General features: G+C 39.5%; 1 protein-coding gene across 3 annotated transcripts in view; it reads left to right on the forward strand.

Moving 5' to 3' along the window:
* The window catches only part of LOC128652796 (gastrula zinc finger protein XlCGF26.1-like), a 232,525-nt gene that overhangs the window by 107,440 nt on the left and 100,479 nt on the right, over positions 1-24,606 (forward strand). For 2 of the 3 annotated variants that reach the window (XM_053705729.1, XM_053705731.1), the window contains one exon: positions 24,037-24,144. The exons of the other annotated variant lie outside the window; for it this stretch is intronic. In XM_053705729.1, the coding sequence (XP_053561704.1) occupies positions 24,037-24,144 (108 nt within the window). The remainder of the gene's footprint in view (positions 1-24,036; positions 24,145-24,606) is intronic. 3 annotated transcript variants of the gene reach the window in all.

Consider the following 24,606-nt stretch of genomic DNA (forward strand, 5'->3'; position numbering starts at 1 on the left):
AGCATCTAGTCTAAAAATGCCAAAGTTTACTGCGTCATTCTTAGCGCGATAATTTTTTTGGCGCAAAGTTACATCCGATGACGCAAATTCGTAATTTCCGGCATCTTAGTTGATGCCGAGTTCCTTGCACAAGGTTGCGTCTTCAATGACGCGAGTGTGTCATTTCCGGATGTTGTTAGCGCCAAAAAATTTCAGCTTACGCTGTGCGTCATACTTGGCGCCAAATAATTTAGTTATTTTAAAACCCATTCCTATATGCCTCTTGCCTTTTCTTCTATTCAGAGGGCTATGCTGTTTGCATTTTTTTCCATTCCTGAAACTGCCATAAAAGGAAAATGATAATTTTGCTTTATATGTTGTTTTTTTTCTAATACATTTGCAAGATGTCTCAATCTGATCCTGTCTCAGAAACCACTGTTGGAACCCTGCTGCCTGATAACAGTTCTACCAAAGCTAAGTGCATTTGTTGTAAATTTGTGGCGATTATATCTCCAGCTGTAGTATGTAATAGTTGTCATGATAAGCTTTTACATGCAGAGAATGTGTCCATCAGTAATAGTACAATGCCTTTTGTTCCTTCAACATCTAATGTACAAGATATACCTGTGAATATAAAAGATTGTATTGCTGATGCGATTCAGAAGGCTTTGTCTGCCATCCCGCCTTCTAATAAACATAAAAGGTCTTTTTAAAATTTCTCATAAAGTTGATGAAATTTCAAATGACCGACAACATACTGAATTATCCTCCTCTGACGAGTATCTATCTGATTCAGAAGATCCTTCTTTAGATATTGACACTGACAAATCTACTTATTTATTTAAAATGGAGTATATTTGTTCCTTGTTAAAAGAAGTGTTGATTACATTGGATATTTAGGAAACTAGTCCTCTTGATATTAAAACTAGTAAACATTTAAATTCTGTTTATAAACCTCCTGTCGTTACTCCAGAGGTTTTTCCAGTTCTTGATGCTATTTCTGATATGATTTCTAAGGAATGGAATAGGCCTGGTACTTCTTGTATTCCTTCTTCAAGGTTTAAAAAATTGTATCCTTTGCCAGCAGTTAGATTGGAGTTTTGGGAAAAGATCCCAAAAGTTTATGGGGCTATTTCTACTCTTGCTAAACATACTACTATTCCTATGGAAGATAGTACTTCTTTTAAAGACCCTTTAGATAGGAAACTTGAATCTAATCTAAGGAAAGCTTATTTATATTTTGGTCATCTCCTAAGGCCTGCCATTTCTATGGCTGATGTTGCGGCTGCATCAACTTTTTGGTTGGAAAGTTTAGCGCAACAGGAAATTGATCCTGATTTGTCTAGCATTGTTCGCTTGCTTCAATATGCTAATCATTTTATCTGTGATACATTGATATCATCAAAATTGATGTTAAATCTATGTCTTTAGCTATTTTGGTAGAAGAGCTTTGTGGCTTAAATATTGGAATGCTGACATGGTATCATGGTAGAGATTACTATCTCTTTCTTTCCAAGGTAATAAGTTATTTGGTTCTCAGTTGGATTGGATTATTTTAACTGTCACTTGGGGGAAGGGAGTTTTTTTGCCTCAGGATAAAAGACCTAAGGGTAGATCTAAAGCTTCTAACCATTTTCGTTCCTTTTGACAAAATAAGGAACAGAAACCTAATCCTTCCCCCAAAGAATCTGGTTCCAACTGGAAACCTTCTTCAAGTTGGAGTAAATCCAAATCGTTTAAGAAACCAAAGCCAGCCCCCAAGTCTGCATGAAGGTGTGGCCCTCATTCCAGCTCACCTAGCAGGGGGCAGATTAAGATTCTTCCAAAACATTTGAGCAGATTATGTCCAAAATCAATGGATTCAAAGTATTGTCTCTAAAGAGTACCAAATAGGATTCAGAGTAAGACCTTCTGTGAGAAGGTTTTTTCTCTCACGCATCCCAGTAAATCCAGTAAAGGTTCAAGCTTTTCTGAAGTGTGTTTCAGACCTGGAGCTTTCAGGGGTAATCATACCAGTTCCGTTTCAAGAACAGGGTCTAGGGTTTTATTCAAATCTATTCATTGTCCCAAAGAAAGAAAATTCATTCAGGCCAGTTCTGGATCTGAAAATTTTGAATCGTTATGTAAGAGTGCCAACTTTCAAAATGGTGACTATAAGGACTATTCTGCTTTTGTTCAGCAAGGGCATTATATGTCCACAATAGACTTACAAGATGCATATCTTCATATTCTGATTCATCCATACCACTATCAGTTTCTGAGATTCTCTTTTCTAGACAAGCATTACCAATTTGTCGCTCTTCCGTTTGGCCTATCAACAGCTCCAAGAATCTTTTTGAAGGTTCTCGGTGCCCTACTCTCTGTAATCAGAGATCGGGGTATTGCGGTATTTCCTTATTTGGACAATATCTGGGTACTAGCTCAGTCTTTACATTCTGCAGAATCTCACATGAATCAACTAGTGTTGTTTCTTCAAAGACATGGTTGGAGAATCAATTTACCAAAAAGTTCTTTGATTCCTCAGACAAGGGTCACCTTTTTAGGTTTCCAGATAGATTCAGTGTCCATGACTCTGTCTCTAACAGACAAGAGACGATTAAAATTGATTTCAGCTTGTCGGAACCTTCAGTCTCAGTCATTCCCTTCAGTGGCTATGTGCATGGAAGTTTTAGGTCTCATGACAGCATCGGACGCAATCCTCTTTGCTCGTTTTCATGAGACCTCTCCAGCTTTGTATGTTGAACCAATGGTGCAGGGATTATACAAATATATCACAATAAATATTTTTAAATCCCAATGTTTGACTCTCTCTGACTTGGTGGTTAGATCACCATCGTATAGTTCAAGGGGCCTCTTTTTTTTTGTCCAACCTGGATAGTGATCACAACAGATGCAAGTCTTTAAGGTTGGGGAGCTGTCTGGGGATCTCTGACAGCACAAGGGGTTCGGAAACCTCAAGAGGCGAGGTTACCAATTAATATTTTAGAACTCTGTGCTATCTTCAGGGCTCTTCAGGTTTGGCCTCTGTTGAAGAGAGAACCGTTCATTTGTTTTCAGACAGACAATATCACAACTGTGGCATATGTCAATCATCAGGGTGGGACTCGCAGTCCCCAAGCCATGAAAGAAGTATCTCGGATTCTTACTTGGGCGGAATCCAGCTCCTGTCTAATTTCTGTGGTTCATATCCCAGGTATAGACAATTGGGAAGCGGATTATCTCAGCCGTCAGACTTTACATCCGGGGGAGTGGTCTTTCCATCCAGATGTGTTTTTTCAGATTGTTCAGATGTGGGGTCTTCCAGAAATAGATCTGATGGCTTCTCATCTAAACAAGAAACTTTCCAGGTTCCTGTCCAGGTCCAGGGATACTCAGGCGGAAGCGGTGGATGCGTTATCAGTCCTTGGTGTTACCAACCTGCTTATATTTTCCTGCCTCTAGTTCTTCCAAAAGGACAGATAGCTCAGCGTGCTAAGGCACTGTTGCTGAGCTCTGTAGCAACCCAAGGGTTGCAGGTTTAATCCCCGACGAGGTCCACTCAGCCTTTCATCCTTCCGAGGTAGATAAAATGAGCAGCGCCTTTGAGCCATGCTTTACAAGTACCCAATACATATATACATCTCAAAAATCATCATGGAACAATCGTTTGTGTTGCTGGTAGCTCCAGCATGGCCTCACAGGTTTTGGTATGCGGATCTTGTCCGGATGTCCAGTTGCCAACCTTGGCCACTTCCATTAAGTAGATCCACAGAGTACATCCGGGCTACACAGGGCAGGAGGTCAATCAAGCAGCATGCACCGTAATAAGGAGAAATGTAAGTATACAAAAAGAACTTCCTTGAGGCATCCAGATAAAAAGATAGAAATTTATTGGGACTTCAATGTAAAAACAAATTCAGAGCAAACGCTCCATTTAGCAAGAGGTCGGGGTCACAGCTGAGCAAACCGCAGACATGTTTCGCGTGTATTGACACGCTTGATCACTGCTGTATGAGAGCTGTGTTTCTGGCCTCTATTTAAAGGGACCTTACATAGTTAAAAACAATCAGGTTAACCCTTTCCTATCTCTGCTATTAGTTAGAAGGTACACAAGGCTCATTATTATGTAATAGGTAGTAAGATAGACCCTCAACTGTAATGATTCATACTAATTAGATTAGATACAATTTTAAGCTTAAAAATTCCTAAACAAGGATAACCTTAACAGTACTGAAATAAACTTTAATTTAGAAAAGGACTTAAAGAGACAATCTATTCCTAGGACCAGAGAAAGTTATATTTAATATTTATATATTAGGTGGAATTAGAGAAATGTTTAGATAAATAGATTGACATCACTTTCCTTGTTAATACCCTTCGGGTGTCTAGTATTTAATAGGAAGATCCATTTTGCTTCCTTATAGCTCAATTTATATTCCCTGTCCCCTCCACGTCTGTGTTTAGGGACATGGTCAATTGCCTGGATAGACATCAATGAGGCATCACTCTGGTGCATGCTTTTAAAGTGCCTTGAGACTGGAGTGTTTATGTCTGGATCTTCAATATCTCTCACATGTTCTAGTGCTCTGTCCTTCAATAAACGTTTAGTTCTACCTACGTATTGGATCTGGCACCCCCTGCAGGTCAAAAGGTAAATGACATGGGTTGATCTACAATTTAATTTAAATCTAATATCATTTTCACAACCAGTAATGGTTGATATAAATTTTGAGCCTTCTTTTACATGGTTGCAAGTTTTGCACCTTTGTGCTTTACATTTATAGAACCCAAGTTTAGTTGGAAGCTAAAGATCACTTCCATTAAGGCCAGACCTTCTGTCTCAAGGTCCATTTTTCCATCAGGATCTCAAATCATTAAATTTGAAGGTATGGAAATTGAACGCCTAGTGCTTAGTCATAGAGGTTTCTCTGACTCAGTGATTAAAACTATGTTACAGGCTCGCAAATCTGTTTCTAGGAAGATTTATTATCGAGTTTGGAAGACTTACATTTCATGGTGTGCTTCTCATAAATTCTCCTGGCATTCTTTTAGAATTCCTAGAATTTTACTGTTTCTTCAGGATGGCTTGGATAAGGGTTTGTCTGCAAGTCCCTTAAAGGAACAAATCTCTGCTCTTTTTTTATTTCACAGAAAGATTTCTAAGCTTCCTGATATTCACTGTTTTGTACAGGCTTTGGTCTGTATCAAGCCTGTCATTAAATCAATCTCTCCTCCTTGGAGTCTTAATTTGGTTTTGAAGGCTTTACAGGCTCCTCCTTTTGAGCATATGCATTATTTAGACATTAGACTTTCTTGAAAAGTGTTGCTCCTTTTGGCCATCTCTTCTGCTAGAAGAGTTTCTGAATTATCTACTCTTTCTTGTGAATCTCCTTTTCTGATTTTCCATCAGGATAAGGCAGTTTTGCGGACTTTATTTAAATTCTTACCTAAGGTTGTGAATTCTAGCAACATTAATCGAGAAATTGTTGTTCCTTCTTTGTGTCCTAATCCTAAGAATTCTTTGGAGAGATCCTTGCATTCTTTGGATGTTGTAAGAGCTTTGAAATATTGTTCAAATGAATGAAGCTACCTGGAAAGGTCAGAAGGCTTCTGCCATTTCCTTAGCATGTTGGTTAAAGCTTTTGATTCATCAGGCTTATTTGGAGTCGTGTCAGGCCCCGCCTCAGAGAATTACAGCTCATTCTACTAGATCAGTCTCCATGTCGTGGGCTTTTAAGAATGAAACTTCAGTTGATCAGATTTGCAAAGCAGCAACTTGGTCTTCTTTGCATACATTTACTAAATTCTACCGTTTTGATGTATTTGCTTCTTCAGAAGCAGTTTTTTGGTAGAAAAGTTCTTCAGGCAGCTGTTACAGTTTGATTCATCTGCTTATGTTTAAAGTTTTTTTCATTCATTTATGAGAAACTTTTTTTTTTTGGTTGTGGATTTAATTTTCTCTTCTTTTCTCCAACATAGGTGTGTCCGGTCCACGGCGTCATCCTTACTTGTGGGATATTCTCTTCCCCAACAGGAAATGGCAAAGAGCCCAGCAAAGCTGGTCACATGATCCCTCCTAGGCTCCGCCTTCCCCAGTCATTCTCTTTGCCGTTGTACAGGCAACATCTCCACGGAGATGGCTTAGAGTTTTTTAGTGTTTAACTGTAGTTTTTATTATTCAATCAAGAGTTTGTTATTTTAAAATAGTGCTGGTATGTACTATTTACTCTGAAACAGAAAAGAGATGAAGATTTCTGTTTGTAAGAGGAAAATGATTTTAGCAACCGTTACTAAAATCGATGGCTGTTCCACACAGGACTGTTGAGAGGAATTAACTTCAGTTGGGGGAACAGTGAGCAGACTTTTGCTGCTTGAGGTATGACACATTCTAACAAGACGATGTAATGCTGGAAGCTGTCATTTTCCCTATGGGATCCGGTAAGCCATTTTATTACAGACAGTAAATAAGGGCTTCACAAGGGCTTTTTAAGACTGTAGACATTTTCTGGGCTAAATCGATTTATATATAAACATATTTTATACTCCATAGCCTTGAGGAATTATTTTAATCTTGGGAATTTTGTAAAATAACCGGCAGGCACTGTATTGGACACCTTATTCTCTAGGGGCTTTCCCTAATCATAGGCAGAGTCTCATTTTCGCGCCTGTATTGCGCACTTGTTTTTGAGAAGCATGACATGCAGATGCATGTGTGAGGAGCTCTGATACATAGAAAAGACTTTCTGAAGGCGTCATTTGGTATCGTATTCCCCTTTGGGCTTGGTTGGGTCTCAGCAAAGCAGATACCAGGGACTGTAAAGGGGTTAAATATAAAAACGGCTCCGGTTCCGTTATTTTAAGGGTTAAAGCTTCCAAATTTGGTGTGCAATACTTTTAAGGCTTTAAGACACTGTGGTGAAATTTTGGTGAATTTTGAACAATTCCTTCATACTTTTTCGCAATTGCAGTAATAAAGTGTGTTCAGTTTAAAATTTAAAGTGACAGTAACGGTTTTATTTTAAAACGTTTTTTGTACTTTGTTATCAAGTTTATGCCTGTTTAACATGTCTGAACTGCCAGATAGACTGTGTTCTGAATGTGGGGAAGCCAAGGTCCCTTCTCATTTAAATAGATGTGATTTATGTGACACAAAATTTAGAGAAAATGATGCCCAAGATGATTCCTCAAGTGAGGGGAGTAAGCATGGTACTGCATCATCCCCTCCTTCGTCTACACCAGTCTTGCCCACACAAGAGGCCCCTAGTACATCTAGCGCGCCAATACTCCTTACTATGCAACAATTAACGGCTGTAATGGATAATTCTATCAAAAACATTTTAGCCAAAATGCCCACTTATCAGCGAAAGCGCGACTGCTCTGTTTTAGAAAATACTGAAGAGCATGAGGACGCTGATGATATTGTTTCTGAAGGGCCCCTACACCAGTCTGAGGGGGCCAGGGAGGTTTTGTCTGAGGGAGAAATTTCAGATTCAGGGAAAATTTCTCAACAAGCTGAACCTGATGTGATTACATTTAAATTTAAGTTGGAACATCTCCGCGCTCTGCTTAAGGAAGTGTTATCCACTCTGGATGATTGTGAGAATTTGGTCATCCCAGAGAAACTATGTAAAATGGACAAGTTCCTAGAGGTCCCGGGGCCCCCCGAAGCTTTTCCTATACCCAAGCGGGTGGCGGACTTTGTAAATAAAGAATGGGAAAGGCCCGGTATACCTTTCGTCCCTCCCCCCATATTTAAAAAATTGTTTCCTATGGTCGACCCCAGAAAGGACTTATGGCAGACAGTTCCCAAGGTCGAGGGGGCGGTTTCTACTCTAAACAAACGCACCACTATTCCCATAGAAGATAGTTGTGCTTTCAAAGATCCTATGGATAAAAAATTAGAAGGTTTGCTTAAAAAGATGTTTGTTCAGCAAGGTTACCTTCTACAACCAATTTTATGCATTGTCCCTGTCACTACAGCCGCGTGTTTCTGGTTCGATGAGCTAGAAAAGGCGATCACTAGTAATTCTCCTTCTTATGAGGAGATTATGGACAGAATTCGTGCTCTTAAATTGGCTAATTCTTTCACCCTAGACGCCACCTTGCAATTGGCTAGGTTAGCGACGAAAAATTCTGGGTTTGCTATTGTGGCGCGCAGAGCGCTTTGGTTAAAATCTTGGTCAGCGGATGCGTCTTCCAAGAACAAATTGCTTAACATTCCTTTCAAGGGGAAAACGCTGTTTGGCCCTGACTTGAAAGAGATTATCTCTGATTTCACTGGGGGCAAGGGCCACGCCCTTCCTCAGGATAGGTCTTTCAAGGCCAAAAATAAACCTAATTTTCGTCCCTTTCGTAGAAACGGACCAGCCCCAAGTGCTACGTCCTCTAAGCAAGAGGGTAATACTTCTCAAGCCAAGCCAGCCTGGAGACCAATGCAAGGCTGGAACAAGGGAAAGCAGGCCAAGAAACCTGCCACTGCTACCAAGACAGCATGAGATGTTGGCCCCCGATCCGGGACCGGATCTGGTGGGGGGCAGACTCTCTCTCTTCGCTCAGGCTTGGGCAAGAGATGTTCTGGATCCTTGGGCGCTAGAAATAGTCTCCCAAGGTTATCTTCTGGAATTCAAAGGGCTTCCCCCAAGGGGGAGGTTCCACAGGTCTCAATTGTCTTCAGACCACATAAAAAAACAGGCATTCTTACATTGTGTAGAAGACCTGTTAAAAATGGGAGTGATTCATCCTGTTCCATTAGGAGAACAAGGGATGGGGTTCTACTCCAATCTGTTCGTAGTTCCCAAAAAAGAGGGAACGTTCAGACCAATCTTAGATCTCAAGATCCTAAACAAGTTTCTCAAGGTTCCATCGTTCAAAATGGAAACCATTCGAACAATTCTTCCTTCCATCCAGGAAGGTCAATTCATGACCACGGTGGATTTAAAGGATGCGTATCTACATATTCCTATCCACAAGGAACATCATCGGTTCCTAAGGTTCGCATTCCTGGACAAGCATTACCAGTTCGTGGCACTTCCGTTCGGATTAGCCACTGCTCCAAGGATTTTCACAAAGGTACTAGGGTCCCTTCTAGCGGTGCTAAGACCAAGGGGCATTGCAGTAGTACCTTACTTGGACGACATTCTGATTCAAGCGTCGTCCCTTCCTCTAGCAAAAGCTCACACGGACATTGTCCTGGCCTTTCTCAGATCTCACGGATGGAAAGTGAACGTAGAAAAGAGTTCTCTATCTCCGTCAACGAGGGTTCCCTTCTTGGGAACAATAATAGACTCCTTAGAAATGAGGATTTTTCTGACAGAGGCCAGAAAAACAAAACTTCTAAACTCTTGTCAAATACTTCATTCCGTTCCTCTTCCTTCCATAGCGCAGTGCATGGAAGTAATAGGTTTGATGGTAGCGGCAATGGACATAGTTCCTTTTGCGCGCATTCATCTAAGACCATTACAACTGTGCATGCTCAGTCAGTGGAATGGGGACTATACAGACTTGTCTCCGACGATACAAGTAAATCAGAGGACCAGAGATTCACTCCGTTGGTGGCTGTCCCTGGACAACCTGTCACAGGGGATGAGCTTCCGCAGACCAGAGTGGGTCATTGTCACGACCGACGCCAGTCTGATGGGCTGGGGCGCGGTCTGGGGACCCCTGAAAGCTCAGGGTCTTTGGTCTCGGGAAGAATCTCTTCTACCGATAAATATTCTGGAACTGAGAGCGATACTCAATGCTCTCAAGGCTTGGCCTCAGCTAGCAAAGGCCAAGTTCATACGGTTTCAATCAGACAACATGACGACTGTTGCGTACATCAACCATCAGGGGGGAACAAGGAGTTCCCTGGCGATGGAAGAAGTGACCAAAATCATTCAATGGGCGGAGACTCACTCCTGCCACTTGTCTGCAATCCACATCCCAGGAGTGGAAAATTGGGAAGCGGATTTTCTGAGTCGTCAGACATTACATCCGGGGGAGTGGGAACTCCATCCGGAAATCTTTGCCCACATTACTCAACTGTGGGGCATTCCAGACATGGATCTGATGGCCTCTCGTCAGAACTTCAAGGTTCCTTGCTACGGGTCCAGATCCAGGGATCCCAAGGCGACTCTAGTAGATGCACTAGTAGCACCTTGGACCTTCAAACTAGCTTATGTATTCCCGCCGTTTCCTCTCATCCCCAGGCTGGTAGCCAGGATCAATCAGGAGAGGGCATCGGTGATCTTGATAGCTCCTGCGTGGCCACGCAGGACTTGGTATGCAGACCTGGTGAATATGTCATCGGCTCCACCATGGAAGCTACCTTTGAGACGAGACCTTCTTGTTCAAGGTCCGTTCGAACATCCGAATCTGGTCTCACTCCAACTGACTGCTTGGAGATTGAACGCTTGATCTTATCAAAGCGAGGGTTCTCAGATTCTGTTATTGATACTCTTGTTCAGGCCAGAAAGCCTGTAACTAGAAAAATTTACCACAAAATATGGAAAAAATATATCTGTTGGTGTGAATCTAAAGGATTCCCTTGGGACAAGGTAAAAATTCCTAAGATTCTATCCTTTCTTCAAGAAGGATTGGAGAAAGGATTATCTGCAAGTTCCTTGAAGGGACAGATTTCTGCCTTGTCTGTGTTACTTCACAAAAAGCTGGCAGCTGTGCCAGATGTTCAAGCCTTTGTTCAGGCTCTGGTTAGAATCAAGCCTGTTTACAAACCTTTGACTCCTCCCTGGAGTCTCAATTTAGTTCTTTCAGTTCTTCAGGGGGTTCCGTTTGAACCCTTACATTCCGTTGATATTAAGTTATTATCTTGGAAAGTTTTGTTTTTGGTTGCAATTTCTTCTGCTAGAAGAGTTTCAGAATTATCTGCTCTGCAGTGTTCTCCTCCTTATCTGGTGTTCCATGCAGATAAGGTGGTTTTACGTACTAAACCTGGTTTTCTTCCGAAAGTTGTTTCTAACAAAGTATTTTAGACAAACATCTTCCTTGTTTGTTGTTTATTCTGGTAAAAGGAGAGGTCAAAAAGCAACTTCTACCTCTCTCTCTTTTTGGATTAAAAGCATCATCAGATTGGCTTATGAGACTGCCGGACGGCAGCCTCCTGAAAGAATCACAGCTCATTCCACTAGGGCTGTGGCTTCCACATGGGCCTTCAAGAACGAGGCTTCTGTTGATCAGATATGTAAGGCAGCGACTTGGTCTTCACTGCACACTTTTACCAAATTTTACAAGTTTGATACTTTTGCTTCTTCTGAGGCTATTTTTGGGAGAAAGGTTTTGCAAGCCGTGGTGCCTTCCATTTAGGTGACCTGATTTGCTCCCTCCCTTCATCCGTGTCCTAAAGCTTTGGTATTGGTTCCCACAAGTAAGGATGACGCCGTGGACCGGACACACCTATGTTGGAGAAAACAGAATTTATGTTTACCTGATAAATTACTTTCTCCAACGGTGTGTCCGGTCCACGGCCCGCCCTGGTTTTTTAATCAGGTCTGATAATTTATTTTCTTTAACTACAGTCACCACGGTATCATATGATTTCTCCTATGCAAATATTCCTCCTTTACGTCGGTCGAATGACTGGGGAAGGCGGAGCCTAGGAGGGATCATGTGACCAGCTTTGCTGGGCTCTTTGCCATTTCCTGTTGGGGAAGAGAATATCCCACAAGTAAGGATGACGCCGTGGACCGGACACACCGTTGGAGAAAGTAATTTATCAGGTAAACATAAATTCTGTTTTTCACCCCACTACTTGGTTATTCGTTAAACTGAATTGTGGGTGTGGTGAGGGGTGTATTTATAGGCATTTTGAGGTTTGGGAAACTTTGCCCCTCCTGGTAGGATTGTATATACCATACGTCACTAGCTCATGGACTCTTGTCAATATGAAAATTAATATATAATAAATGTTTGTATACAATAAATGTTTCTGTACAATAAATGTTTGTGTACATATAAGGATATTGCACATATCGTATCCATGTGAGTGCATGGTGATGAATCAGCAATAAATATTTAAGATTGCTTGAAGTCCATCAATGCCATATTGACTGTCTTTTACCAGATTTTAACCACTATAACTAGTGTTTTAAATTATTTTAATTATTGTTTTATTGATTACAAGGATCAATGTTTTTATGTATTGTATAATTATATTTTCATTTATGTATATACAAAAAAATTCAAGCAGCACCTCCACTTGTACAAAATTCAATTTTTATTGCACCAAGACACAAAAATCCATGACGTTTCGGGCTCAAATGCCCTTAATCATATGACTTAAACATACTACACACCTCTCTTAAATACCTTATACCACAGGTGTTGCTAATTATAACATTAACCAGTATCAAAATTTAACTCTTAAGTATAAATGCCACCTAGTGGTCAGTATATAAAATAACATACAATGTACTTTTCTTGAAAAAAGTCTAACAGTGCTACATATATGCAATGAAGTATATAAGAACACTTTTCCACAATTTTTTTTACAGGAAAACATTTTTTTACAGAGAAACATCTTATAGAATAATTACAGATCCGGAGGAAAGGATTTCTTCTTCACAGTGTTCATAATGGGGGGAGTAGAGTCTAAAGGAATTCAAAAAACAATTTAGAGAACAAAGTTTTTTTAAAGAAAAATACTAAGATCCATTTCACGATTCATACCCTTTGGGAACATACAATCTAACTTATAGATCCACATAGATTCTCTTTTCTTTAAAATTAACTCTCTATTCCCACCTCTACGAGGAATAGGAACATGGTCTATGATTTGAAACTTCAATTGAGCTATTGAATGGCCTTTAGATAGAAAATGGTTAGAGACTGGGGCGTTTAGATCTTTGCATCTTATATTTGATTTATGCTGGATAATCCTATCCCTTACCCTCTGGGTAGTCTCGCCAATGTAGATCCACCCACATGGGCACTTAATAAGATAAATTACATAACAAGAGTTACATGTAAGAAAGGCATTAATCTTGTACACTTTGCCTGTGTGTGGATGTACAAAGGTAGAACCCTTTACCATGTTGTTACAGTTCCCACAGCCTAGACAAGGGTAACAACCCAGATTTTTTTCAGTAATATAACTCTGTTTCAATTTTTTGCTGCCTATATCGGCCCTCACCAATCTATCTTTAAAACTAGAGCTTTTCCTATACGCAGACATGAGCTAGTGACATATGGGATATACATTCCTACCAGGAGGGGCAAAGTTTCCCAAACCTTAAAATGCCTATAAATACACCCCTCACCACACCCACAATTCAGTTTAATGAATAGCCAAGAAGTGGGGTGATAAAAAAGGAGCGAAAACATCAAAAAATAAGGAATTGGAATAATTGTGCTTTATACAAAAAAAAATCATAACCACCATAAAAAGGGTGGGTCTCATGGACTCTTGCTAATATGAAAGAAATGAATTTATCAGGTAAGTTCTTACATAAATTATGTTTTCTTTCATGTAATTAGCAAGAGTCCATGAGCTAGTGACGTATGGGATAGCAGATACCCAAGATGTGGAACTTCCACGCAAGAGTCACTAGAGAGGGAGGGATAAAATAAAGACAGCCAATTACGCTGAAAAAAATAATCCACAACCCAAATCAAAAGTTTTAATCTTTATAATGAAAAAAACTGAAATTATAAGCAGAAGAATCAAACAGAAACAGCTGCCTGAAGTACTTTTCTACCAAAAACTGCTTCAGAAGAAGAAAACACATCAAAATGGTAGAATTTAGTAAAAGTATGCAAAGAAGACCAAGTCGCTGCTTTGCAAATCGGATCAACAGAAGCTTCATTCCTAAAAGCCCAGGAAGTAGAAACTGATCTAGTAGAATGAGCCGTAATCCTTTGAGGCGGAGTTTTACCCGACTCCACATAAGCATGATGAATCAAAGACTTTAACCAAGACGCCAAAGAAATGGCAGAAGCCTTCTGACCTTTCCTGGGACCAGAAAAAACAACAAATAGACTAGAAGTCTTTCTAAAATCTTTAGTAGCTTCAACATAATATTTCAAAGCTCTAACTACATCCAAAGAATGTAACGATCTTTCCTTAGAATTCTTAGGATTAGGACATAATGAAGGAACAACAATTTCTCTACTAATGTTGTTAGAATTCACAACCTTAGGTAAAAATTGAATGCTATTTCTTTTTGAATTATCAATGTAGGATTGAAGTTTAGCAATCTATATACACTTGTATCACTTAATTGCATTTTGATTTCATTAACATAGTATCCTTTGTCAAGAACCACCAGAGCACCGCCCTTATCCGCCTGTTTATAAATCACATTTTTATTATTTTTCAATAATTTCAAGGCATCCCTTTCAGCTTTACCAAGATTATTAACATTGGCACTCCTGTTATAATTCTTGCAAACAGTACCTTTCCCACCAGACATACCATCTTTAAGCCTATTGATATCATTATTGACTAAATCAATGTATGTGTCAATACAGTGGTTATAGCTGTTAGGAACAAAGCTGCTCTTATTTTTTAAACCAAATTTACGAACACTTAACTCTGTGATTATCTTACCATTTCCACAAAATTCATTATTGGCAAAAAAAGATTTAAGCTTAATATTCCTGAACAGTCTATTCAAGTCCTGCTGCAGATTAAAAAAATCACAATTGCTGCTTGGGCAAAAGGAAAGCCCTTTATTAAGAACTTTTCCTTCTATGGCAGTCAGTGGGGTTCCGGATATATTTACCACTAGATCTTGTTCTTCCGCCTCGTTGAACGCTGCTGGTACTGCCGCTCCTTCTGCAACACTTTCCCTTGTGAGCCTTTTGCGGTTGTGTCTTTTACCGCCACGTCGCTTCCTGCATCGGACTCCCCCGGAGAACTATCCGTCTGTGAGTCCATAGTATTCGCTTCCCGTCTCTGGTAGCGGTTACCGCGTCTGGCCCAACCGGAAGTGAGGTAGCGGTCCCTTCCGGTATTGTCCCTCGTCCACGGTAAACTGTTCCGTGTAGATAATCTTGCTCATTCCGGTAGAATTTCTCTCGCTTCTTTGTCTGCAGTTCCTTCTTCATCTCATCGATTTCTTTGTCAATTTCGGCTATTTTTGCCTCTATATCCGATGTCAAAAGATCAACTTTCAGCACATCTTCAATCCTTTTGATTTCGACCTTCTGATCATCTATGGCTTTTTGCAGGTATTCAACCGTTAGAACTATGATATCCAGTGAACATTTATTAAGAATACATTCATATTTTTTACAGTATTCCTTATTGTCCACCAACAGGGTCGGTCTGGAACTCATTCTCAGGCCCCTAGGGATTCTTCTTACCCTGTGGTATTCCGCAAGTGTTGTTGCATGCAGTTCATAGCTTATCTGCTTTTTAGCCAATTTCTCATAATTTTTGAATGTAGCCTCAGAGACTGGTGTTTTCAGAAATTCTCTAGAACCACAGACCAGGGTGGTTATTCTTGCTGCTTCAATGTCACTATATGTAAACACTTGTGCCTCCATATCAGGTGCAGTTTCCTCCATTGTTTCCATCAATGTACACACCGTGCACGGAGATTCAGCAGTAAAGATAGATATAAAACAAAATAATATCCTCCAGCACTAATGATTGGAGTGCAAGCCTGAGGAGCTCCTGCCAAAGCTCCAAACAGATCTGTATTTACAAAGCAGCACCTCCACTTGTACAAAATTCAATTTTTATTGCACCAAGACACAAAAAATCCATGACGTTTCGGGCTCAAATGCCCTTAATCATATGACTTAAACATACTACACACCTCTCTTAAATACCTTATACCACAGTTGTTGCTAATTATAACATTAACCAGTATCAAAATTTAACTCTTAAGTATAAATGCCAACTAGTGGTCAGTATATAAAATAACATACAATGTACATTTCTTGAAAAAAGTCTAACAGTGCTACATATATGCAATGAAGTATATAAGAACACTTTTCAAATATTTCAATCTATCTAGACAAAATTTTAAGGGGTTATGTAGAACAGTCAACCTCATATGTAAAAGACACTGGAGACTTCCTTGATAAAATTAAAACCATGGAGACACCAGATAGATGTATTCTCTATAGCCTTGATGTTGTTAGCTTATACACCTCTATTGAGCACGAAAGTGGGATTGGTGCAATAAGAAATATATTAATTACAAGTGGTGTATATACTGACTTACAGCAAGACTTTTTATTGAATTTGTTGACCATAATCCTATACTGTAACTATTTCTTGTTTGAGGACAACTATTACATGCAGGTGAAGGGTACGGCAATGGGGTCCAATGTCGCCCCTACCTATGCAAACTTATTCATGTCTGCATTTGAAGAAAAATTTGTCTACCAAAATGAGATGTTCCATCTATATGGCGCCACCTGGTGGCGCTATATAGATGACATCTTTGGTGTCTGGTGGGGCGACATTGGATGCCTACTTAAATTTGTGGATGATTTAAATAGTGCAACTAGACACATTAAATTTACCCTCACCTGGGATGAACAATCCTTACATTTCTTTCATGTAATTAACAAGAGTCCATGAGCTAGTGACGTATGGGATATACATTCCTACCAGGAGGGGCAAAGTTTCCCAAACCTTAAAATGCCTATAAATACACCCCTCACCACACCCACAAATCAGTTTTACAAACTTTGCCTCCAAGGGAGGTGGTGAAGTAAGTTTGTGCTAGATTCTACGTTGATATGCGCTCCGCAGCAAGTTGGAGCCCGGTTTTCCTCTCAGCGTGCAGTGAATGTCAGAGGGATGTGAAGAGAGTATTGCCTATTGAATGCAGTGATCTCCTTCTACGGGGTCTATTTCATAAGGTTCTCTGTTATCGGTCGTAGAGATTCATCTCTTACCTCCCTTTTCAGATCGACGATATACTCTTATATTTATCATTTCCTCTACTGATTCTCGTTTCAGTACTGGTTTGGCTTTCTACAAACATGTAGATGAGTGTCCTGGGGTAAGTAAGTCTTATTTTCTGTGACACTCTAAGCTATGGTTGGGCACTTTATTTATAAAGTTCTAAATATATGTATTCAAACATTTATTTGCCTTGACTCAGAATGTTCAACTTTCCTTATTTTCAGACAGTCAGTTTCATATTTGGGATTATGCATTGAATTATCATATTTTTCTTACCTCAAAAATTTGACTTTTTTCCCTGTGGGCTGTTAGGCTCGCGGGGGCTGAAAATGCTTCATTTTATTGCGTCATTCTTGGCGCAGACTTTTTTGACGCAAAAATTCTTTTCCGTTTCCGGCGTCATACGTGTCGCCGGAAGTTACGTCATTTTTTGACGTTATTTTGCGCCAAAAATGTCGGCGTTCAGGATGTGGCGTCATTTTTGGGGCCAAAAGCATTTAGGCGCCAAATAATGTGGGCGTCTTATTTGGCGCTAAAAAATATGGGCGTCGCTTTTGTCTCCACATTATTTCAGTCTCATTTTTCATTTGCTTCTGGTTGCTAGAAGCTTGATATTTGGCATTCTTTCCCATTCCTGAAACTGTCTTATAAGGAATTTGATCTATTTTGCTTTATATGTTGTTTTTTCTCTTACATATTGCAAGATGTCTCACGTTGCATCTGAGCCAGAAGATACTACAGGAAAATCACTGCCTGCTGGATCTACCAAAGCTAAGTGTATCTGCTGTAAATTTTTGGTAGCTATTCCTCCAGCTGTTGTTTGTAATAATTGTCATGACAAACTTGTTAAAGCAGATAATATTTCCTTTAGTAATGTACCATTGCCTGTTGCAGTTCCCTCAACATCTAAGGTGCAGAATGTTCCTGATAACATAAGAGATTTTGTTTCTGAATCCATAAAGAAGGCTTTGTCTGTTATTTCTCCTTCTAGTAAACGTAAAAAGTCTTTTAAATCTTCTCTCTCTACAGATGAATTTTTAAATGAACACCATCATTCTGATTCTTTGGACTCTTCTGGTTCAGAGGATTCTGTCTCAGAGATTGATGCTGATAAATCTTCATATTTATTTAAGATGGAATTTATTCGCTCTTTACTTAAAGAAGTACTAATTGCTTTAGAAATAGAGGATTCTAGTCCTCTTGATACTAATTCTATACGTTTGGATAAGGTTTTTAAAGCTCCTGCGGTTATTCCAGAAGTTTTTCCTGTTCCTAATGCTATTTCTGCAGTGATTTCCAAAGAATGGGATAAATTGGGTAATTCATTTACTCCTTCTAAACGTTTTAAGCAATTATATCCTGTTCCGCCTGACAGGTTAGAATTTTGGGACAAAATCCCTAAAGTTGATGGGGCTATTTCTACCCTTGCTAAACGTACTACCATTCCTACGTCAGATGGTACCTCGTTTAAAGATCCTTTAGATAGAAAAATTGAATCCTTTCTAAGAAAAGCTTATCTGTGTTCAGGTAATCTTCTTAGACCTGCTATATCATTGGCTGATGTTGCTGCAGCTTCAACTTTTTGGTTGGAAACCCTAGCGCAACAAGTAGCAAATCGTGATTCTCATGATATTATTATTCTTCTTCAGCATGCTAATAATTTTATCTGTGATGCCATTTTTTAGAGTTGATGTTAGGTTTATGTCTCTAGCTATCTTAGCCAGAAGAGCTTTATGGCTTAAGACTTGGAATGCTGATATGGCTTCTAAATCAACTCTACTTTCCATTTCTTTCCAGGGAAACAAATTATTTGGTTCTCAGTTGGATTCTATTATTTCAACTGTTACTGGTGGGAAAGGAACTTTTTTACCACAGGATAAAAAATCTAAAGGTAAAAACAGGGCTAACAATCGTTTTCGTTCCTTTCGTTTCAACAAAGAACAAAAGCCTGATCCTTCGTCCTCAGGAGCAGTTTCAGTTTGGAAACCATCTCCAGTCTGGAATAAATCCAAGCCTGCTAGAAAGGCAAAGCCTGCTTCTAAGTTCACATGAAGGTACGGCCCTCATTCCAGTTCAGCTGGTAGGGGGCAGGTTACGTTTTTTCAAAGAAATTTGGATCAATTCTGTTCACAATCTTTGGATTCAGAGCATTGTTTCAGAAGGGTACAGAATTGGTTTCAAGATGAGACCTCCTGCAAAGAGATTTTTTCTTTCCCGTGTCCCAGTAAATCCAGTGAAAGCTCAAGCATTTCTGAATTGTGTTTCAGATCTAGAGTTGGCTGGAGTAATTATGCCAGTTCCAGTTCTGGAACAGGGGATGGGGTTTTATTCAAATCTCTTCATTGTACCAAAGAAGGAGAATTCCTTCAGACCAGTTCTGGATCTAAAATTATTGAATCGTTATGTAAGGATACCAACGTTCAAGATGGTAACTGTAAGGACTATATTGCCTTTTGTTCAGCAAGGGAATTATATGTCCACAATAGATTTACAGGATGCATATCTGCATATTCCGATTCATCCAGATCATTTTCAGTTCCTGAGATTCTCTTTTCTAGACAAGCATTACCAATTTGTGGCTCTACCGTTTGGCCTTGCCACAGCTCCAAGAATTTTCACAAAGATTCTCGGTGCCCTTCTGTCTGTAATCAGAGAACAGGGTATTGTGGTATTTCCTTATTTGGACGATATCTTGGTACTTGCTCAGTCTTTACATTTAGCAGAGTCTCATACGAATCGACTTGTGTTGTTTCTTCAAGATCATGGTTGGAGGATCAATTTACCAAAAAGTTCTTTGAATCCTCAAACAAGGGTAACCTTTCTGGGTTTCCAGATAGATTCAGTGTCCATGACTCTGTCTTTAACAGACAAGAGACGTCTAAAGTTGATTACAGCTTGTCGAAACCTTCAGTCACAATCATTCCCTTCGGTAGCCTTATGCATGGAAATTCTAGGTCTCATGACTGCTGCATCGGACGCGATCCCCTTTGCTCGTTTTCACATGCGACCTCTTCAGCTCTGTATGCTGAACCAATGGTGCAGGGATTACACGAAGATATCTCAATTAATATCTTTAAAACCGATTGTTCGACACTCTCTAACGTGGTGGACAGATCACCATCGTTTAATTCAGGGGGCTTCTTTTGTTCTTCCGACCTGGACTGTAATTTCAACAGATGCAAGTCTCACAGGTTGGGGAGCTGTGTGGGGATCTCTGACGGCACAGGGAGTTTGGGAATCTCAGGAGGTGAGATTACCGATCAATATTTTGGAACTCCGTGCAATTTTTAGAGCTCTTCAGTTTTGGCCTCTTCTGAAGAGAGAATCGTTCATTTGTTTTCAGACAGACAATGTCACAACTGTGGCATACATCAATCATCAAGGAGGGACTCACAGTCCTCTGGCCATGAAAGAAGTATCTCGAATTTTGGTTTGGGCGGAATCCAGCTCCTGTCTAATCTCTGCGGTTCATATCCCAGGTGTAGACAATTGGGAAGCGGATTATCTCAGTCGCCAAACGTTGCATCCGGGCGAATGGTCTCTTCACCCAGAGGTATTTCTTCAGATTGTTCAAATGTGGGGGCTTCCAGAGATAGATCTGATGGCCTCTCATCTAAACAAGAAACTTCCCAGGTATCTGTCCAGATCCCGGGATCCTCAGGCGGAGGCAGTGGATGCATTATCGCTTCCTTGGAAGTATCATCCTGCCTATATCTTTCCGCCTCTAGTTCTTCTTCCAAGAGTAATCTCCAAGATTCTGAGGGAATGCTCGTTTGTTCTGCTAATAGCTCCGGCATGGCCTCACAGGTTTTGGTATGCGGATCTTGTCCGGATGGCATCTTGCCAACCATGGACTCTTCCGTTAAGACCAGACCTTCTGTCGCAAGGTCCTTTTTTCCATGCGGATCTGAAATCCTTAAATTTAAAGGTATGGAGATTGAACGCTTGATTCTTAGTCAAAGAGGTTTCTCTGACTCTGTGATTGATACTATGTTACAGGCTCGTAAATCTGTATCTAGAGAGATATATTATAGAGTCTGGAAGACTTATATTTCTTGGTGTCTTACTCATCATTTTTTCTTGGTATTCTTTTAGAATTCCGAGAATATTACATTTTCTTCAGGATGGTTTAGATAAGGGTTTGTCCGCAAGTTCCTTGAAAGGACAAATCTCTGCTCTTTCTGTTCTTTTTCACAGAAAGATTGCTATTCTTCCTGATATTCATTGTTTTGTACAAGCTTTGGTTCGTATAAAACCCGTCATTAAATCAATTTCTCCTCCATGGAGTTTGAATTTGGTTCTGGGAGCTCTTCAAGCTCCTCCGTTTGAACCTATGCATTCATTGGACATTAAATTGCTTTCTTGGAAAGTTTTGTTCCTTTTGGCCATCTCTTCTGCCAGAAGAGTTTCTGAATTATCTGCTCTTTCTTGTGAGTCTCCTTTTCTGATTTTTCATCAGGATAAGGCGGTGTTGCGAACTTCTTTTGAATTTTTACCTAAGGTTGTGAATTCCAACAACATTAGTAGAGAAATCGTGGTTCCTTCATTATGTCCTAATCCTAAGAATTCTAAGGAGAAATCGTTACATTCTTTGGATGTTGTTAGAGCTTTGAAATATTATGTTGAAGCTACTAAATCTTTCCGAAAGACTTCTAGTCTATTTGTCATCTTTTCTGGTTCTAGAAAAGGCCAGAAGGCTTCTGCCATTTCTTTGGCATCCTGGTTGAAATCTTTAATTCATCTTGCCTATGTTAAATCGGGTAAGACTCCGCCTCAGAGGATTACAGCTCATTCTACTAGGTCAGTTTCTACTTCCTGGGCGTTTAGGAATGAAGCTTCAGTTGATCAGATTTGCAAAGCAGCGACTTGGTCCTCTTTGCATACTTTTACTAAATTCTACCATTTTGATGTATTCTCTTCTTCTGAAGCAGTTTTTGGTAGAAAGGTACTTCAGGCAGTGGTTTCGGTTTGAATCTTCTGCTTATGTTTTTCATTAAACTTTATTTTGGGTGTGGATTATTATTTTCAGCAGGAATTGGCTGTCTTTATTTTATCCCTCCCTCTCTAGTGACTCTTGTGTGGAAAGATCCACATCTTGGGTAGTCATTATGCCATACGTCACTAGCTCATGGACTCTTGTTAATTACATGAAAGAAAACATAATTTATGTAAGAACTTACCTGATAAATTCATTTCTTTCATATTAACAAGAGTCCATGAGGCCCACCCTTTTTTGTGGTGGTTATGATTTTTTTGTATAAAGCACAATTATTCCAATTCCTTATTTTATATGCTTCGCACTTTTTTCTTATCACCCCACTTCTTGGCTATTCGTTAAACTGATTTGTGGGTGTGGTGAGGGGTGTATTTATAGGCATTTTAAGGTTTGGGAAACTTTGCCCCTCCTGGTAGGAATGTATATCCCATACGTCACTAGCTCATGGACTCTTGTTAATATGAAAGAAATGAATTTATCAGGTAAGTTCTTACATAAATTATGTTTTTCTTGACACTATGGTCTATAAAGAAGGTGGTATGTTAAAAACAGATATATATAGGAAAAGTACCAATAAGAATAGTCTATTGCACTTCACAAGTGCTCATCCACCGGCTTTGATTAGATCTCTACCTAGGAGTAAAATGACAAGAGTCAAGAGGATAGTGTCTGATAAAGAACTTGTTACTAAAAGGCTTAAAGAAATGGGTCAGAAATTCAGTGCTAGGGGTTACCTAGCTGATCTTTTGGAAAATGAAGTCAAAAGGGCTAGTGATGAGACGTACCGATACCATTAAAGTAAAAGATAAGAAGGATAGAATCATTTTTGTTTCTGAGTATAATAACCAAAGTTTCAAGATAAAAAGGATTATTAACAAATATTGGTTCATGTTGAGAGAATGTCATCCAGGTGTACAATCGTTCTCTAATGGCCCTATGTCTGCGTATAGGAAAAGCTCTAGTATTAAAGATAGATTGGTGAGGGCCGATATAGGCAGCAAAAAATTGAAACAGAGTTATATTACTGAAAAAAATCTGGGTTGTTACCCTTGTCTAGGCTGTGGGAACTGTAACAACATGGTAAAGGGTTCTACCTTTGTACATCCACACACAGGCAAAGTGTACAAGATTAATGCCTTTCTTACATGTAACTCTTGTTATGTAATTTATCTTATTAAGTGCCCATGTGGGTGGATCTACATTGGCGAGACTACCCAGAGGGTAAGGGATAGGATTATCCAGCATAAATCAAATATAAGATGCAAAGATCTAAACGCCCCAGTCTCTAACCATTTTCTATCTAAAGGCCATTCAATAGCTCAATTGAAGTTTCAAATCATAGACCATGTTCCTATTCCTCGTAGAGGTGGGAATAGAGAGTTAATTTTAAAGAAAAGAGAATCTATGTGGATCTATAAGTTAGATTGTATGTTCCCAAAGGGTATGAATCGTGAAATGGATCTTAGTATTTTTCTTTAAAAAAACTTTGTTCTCTAAATTGTTTTTTGAATTCCTTTAGACTCTACTCCCCCCATTATGAACACTGTGAAGAAGAAATCCTTTCCTCCGGATCTGTAATTATTCTATAAGATGTTTCTCTGTAAAAAAATGTTTTCCTGTAAAAAAAATTGTGGAAAAGTGTTCTTATATACTTCATTGCATATATGTAGCACTGTTAGACTTTTTTCAAGAAAAGTACATTGTATGTTATTTTATATACTGACCACTAGGTGGCATTTATACTTAAGAGTTAAATTTTGATACTGGTTAATGTTATAATTAGCAACACCTGTGGTATAAGGTATTTAAGAGAGGTGTGTAGTATGTTTAAGTCATATGATTAAGGGCATTTGAGCCCGAAACGTCATGGATTTTTGTGTCTTGGTGCAATAAAAATTGAATTTTGTACAAGTGGAGGTGCTGCTTGAATTTTTTTGTATATACAGATCTGTTTGGAGCTTTGGCAGGAGCTCCTCAGGCTTGCACTCCAATCATTAGTGCTGGAGGATATTATTTTGTTTTATATATATTTTCATTTATAGTACTCATACCTTGACATCTAGGTGTCTTTTATCCAGAGCTATAGGGTACAGACTGTTAGCAGGCGCTAGGCGTACATACCCCCTTTTTGCGTATGTATATAGGTTATGTCTGGGGTACATAGGTTACAGGTGAGTGTGCACGTGTGTTACCATCAGTTAACTTCCTGCTGTAATTACAGGGCATCTAAAGGAAAACCCGGGCACTGAGCTATTAAATGTGAAGGAAGAGGATGAGACAAATGACATGAATAGTCATCAGACTGAAATACATTGGTCTCTCCCTGCCGGTGAGTAGTATTACGTAAGAGTCTGCTGGGGCTGTGCACACCGTTACTTATTGCTCTCTTTTGTAGTTTACTGTCTGGTTTATAAGCGCAGATAACACAATGCGTTTAACCCTTGTTTAGTTCATGTTGTAGTTTTATTCTGGAATATAGAGGATCATGGTCAAAAAAGTATGAGAGAGAAAAGGAGGACTGACAATAGCACTAAATACACAAACTGTTTTATGGTAAAGTTATAAAAACTAGTTCATGGGATATAAAAGCTGAATCTGCTTTATTTGTACTGGTGAAGATAACACTGATATAGTGAAAGTTGAGATAACAGAAGATCTGTGTGTGAGGCGTCAGCTAGAAGCATCAGATGTGGTAACCAGTGGCGGTATCAGCCTAGGTGAATGTGCATGTGTGTTGTGTCTGAGGCACACAGCAGACAGGCGAGTGTGCACATATGTTGTGCCTGAGGGA

The sequence above is a fragment of the Bombina bombina genome, chromosome 3 (genome assembly GCF_027579735.1).
Source record: "Bombina bombina isolate aBomBom1 chromosome 3, aBomBom1.pri, whole genome shotgun sequence".
NCBI classification, from domain to species: Eukaryota; Metazoa; Chordata; class Amphibia; order Anura; family Bombinatoridae; genus Bombina; species Bombina bombina.